The 2,982-nt window shown below is 37.9% G+C and overlaps 1 protein-coding gene across 1 annotated transcript; it reads left to right on the top strand.

Annotated features, from left to right (window-relative positions):
• The first annotated feature begins 264 nt into the window (after window positions 1-264).
• On the top strand, window positions 265-1,529 carry LOC147372232 (olfactory receptor 9K2-like). Its single transcript, XM_086403648.1, has one exon. It carries the CDS (start codon window positions 486-488, stop codon window positions 1,425-1,427), a length of 942 nt encoding a protein of 313 aa, XP_086259774.1. The 5' UTR covers window positions 265-485; the 3' UTR covers window positions 1,428-1,529.
• Window positions 1,530-2,982: the final 1,453 nt, after the last annotated feature.

The raw sequence follows: 2,982 nt of genomic DNA, 5'->3' as shown, positions 1-2,982 counted from the left end.
AGATTCAACTTACTGACTATACAACAACAAAATTCCTGTTAAATTGGATCCTTCTGTTGTGAAATGGTAGCATTAAAATGAATTTGAAATTACAGATAGCAAATATTATTTCTCTCTCAAAACCTTCGGATATGTTAGACTTACTATGTAAGTCAAGTGAGGCACTAAACAGGTATAAAAAGAAAATGCTTTGTGAAAGTCATGTGTGTTATAATGGAAAGAGGACTGGAATTGGAGAATTACACTAGAAAATTATGAGTTAGGCGACTCAGATGTGTTCTGATGGGCAAGTACAATATACCTCAGAGTCAATTCCTATAAAAGGATGCAGCAAATCATACATAACACAACAGAATCTTATAAAGGAGATGATAATACAAATTTCAATGTATTATACAAGAGGCAAAAGATACTTTGTGATACCAGGAAATAGGTAGAAGTCTCTATTTTTAATCTTGTCTTGTACCTCTTAGCAGGTTCTTGCCATGGGTGACAAGGGAGCAGGCAACCATTCAGATGTAACTGACTTCATTCTTGTAGGCTTCAGGGTCCGTCCAGAGCTCCACATTCTCCTCTTCCTCCTATTCCTGCTTGTCTATGGCATGGTCCTTTTGGGGAACATTAGTATGATTGGCATCATTGTGACTGACTCCCAGCTGAACACACCAATGTATTTCTTTCTAGGCAATCTCTCCTTCATTGACCTCTCCTACTCCACTGTTATTGCACCTAAGGCCATGGTCAACTTCATGTCTGAGAAAAAGACTGTCTCTTTTGTAGGGTGTGCTGCCCAGTTCTTCTTTTTTGCACTCTTCATTGTAACAGAAGGGTTTGTCCTGGCGGCCATGGCCTATGACCGCTTCATTGCCATCTGCAACCCTCTTCTTTACAGTGTCCATATGTCAAGACGCCTTTGCACTCAGCTGGTGGCTGGTTCCTATTTCTGCGGTTGGGTCAGTTCCATCCTTCAAGTCAGCGTAACATTCTCAGTGTCTTTCTGTGCCTCCCGAGTCATTGATCACTTCTACTGTGATTCTTACCAAATTGAGAAGATCTCCTGTTCTAATCTCTTTGTCAATAAGATGGTATCTCTTAGTTTGGCTGCCTGCATTATTTTGCCCACAGTAGTTGTTATTGTAGTATCTTACATGTATATTGTAACCACAGTCTTGAAGATCCCCTCCAGTGAAGGGAGAAAGAAAGCCTTCTCCACTTGCAGCTCCCACCTGGGCGTGGTAAGCTTGCTTTATGGGACTGTCTCTTTTGTGTATCTCACACCTCCAAGCAATCCTGAACTTCGTAAAGTGGCTTCAGTATTTTACATATTGGTTACACCCATGCTAAACCCTCTGATTTACTCTCTAAGAAACAAAGATGTCAAACAAGCTTTGAGAAAAATCTTATGGAAGAAAAAAGCTTTATCCTAATTCTACTTTCTTGTGATTTCCTCATTAATGGGCCCATCGATAGTTTCAGCCTGATTTGCTTTCAGTGTGGAGTCAAGCTTGAGTCACTTGAAGATCCTTTACACTGATCATTCCACAGATGAATTATTTTCAGTGAAGGTGTGGTAACAATTTATCATTCACTCTTTGTCATTCACTCTCTCTTAAGAGCAGTGGTATATCTCATGCATCAGTAAAATTTGCAGTCATCCTATAAACAGAAATATACTCCTTACTCTTTTTAGGTAAACTTTATGGAGTGAAGGAAAAAAGAATTTAATTTTATTACTGTTATTTTTCTTTGGGCCCTATTTTTAGATAGTGGGCAGAAAAAATGCTTTGGTAGAATACTAAGCTCAGAATGTATAATAATGTTTAGAAGAAGGGTCAACCCAAGACAGGGTGATTCTGAGTTGTAAATATTTAATCCTTTAATGAAATTTAACTGTGAATACATTTATTCACAATTACTTGATTTGGGGCCCATAGTTCTTGAATAAATATCATGGTATAAGATTTCTTTTTGTCTGTACCATCATGAGTTTATCAGAACAACTCAATAAATCATTGGTGTGTAATTGTATCTTACTGTATCTTATTGTTTGTTATTGTTGTTTAGTCACTAAGTCATGTTAGACTCTTTTGCAACCCCATGGACTGTAGACCCACTGGGCATCTCTGTCCATAGGCTTTCTCAGGCAAGAATACTGGAGTGGGTCGCCAGTTCCTTCTTCAGTGGATCTTCCTGACCCAGGCATAGAGCTCAGGTCCCCTGGTTTCAGGCAGATTCTTTAGTACTGTGCCGCCAGGGAAGCCCATATCTTACTGTTACTTATTTTAAATATTGTTATTGATTTATTATCATATCAAAGAGCTGGAGAAAGGTATCTTGTATCCAGTCTTCTAAAAACAGGATATACAAATCCACATAGACAAGTCTTTAGTACTGATGTCCTATCTAGAAGGGTTAAAAATTGCATTAGATTTAAATCATTGATCCCAGTTTACAGGATTACTCTGTTCTCTTTGGGAATTATTATTTGAAAAGTGAAAGTTGCTCAGTTGTGTCCAACTCTTTGTGACCCCATGGACTATACAGTCCATGAAATTCTTCAGGCCAGAATGCTGGACTGGCTAGCCTTTCCCTTCTCCAGGAGATCATCCCAACCCAGGGACTGAACCCAGGTCTCCTGCATTGCAGGCTGATTCTTTACCAGCTGAGCCACAAGGGAAGCCCAGTTACTATTTATGTGTACACAATTTTTGTTTGCTTTGTATTTTAATTACATATGATATTTTTATTTTCCTAACACTTGTTTTATTGGTGCTGTACTTTAAATGAAGCTATTTATATTTCTAAAATAATATCTGTGTTGTCATATTGTTTTAATTTTTCCAATTCAGGTTGTGCTTTCAGATGAAAATTGTAAGCAATTCAATAACATCTGTGTTGTCATAGTGTTTTAATTTTTCCAATTCAGGTTGTGCTTTCAGATGCAAATTGTAAGCAATTCAATTCTCCAAATATGTTTGTGTG

The sequence above is a fragment of the Bos grunniens genome, chromosome 5 (genome assembly GCF_055505025.1).
Source record: "Bos grunniens cultivar Pamir isolate PY7600 chromosome 5, Bosgru_T2T1.0, whole genome shotgun sequence".
Lineage (NCBI taxonomy): Eukaryota > Metazoa > Chordata > Mammalia > Artiodactyla > Bovidae > Bos > Bos grunniens.
The sequence above is the reverse complement of the archived record's forward strand: the minus strand, read 5'-3'. Positions and strand labels throughout refer to the sequence as shown.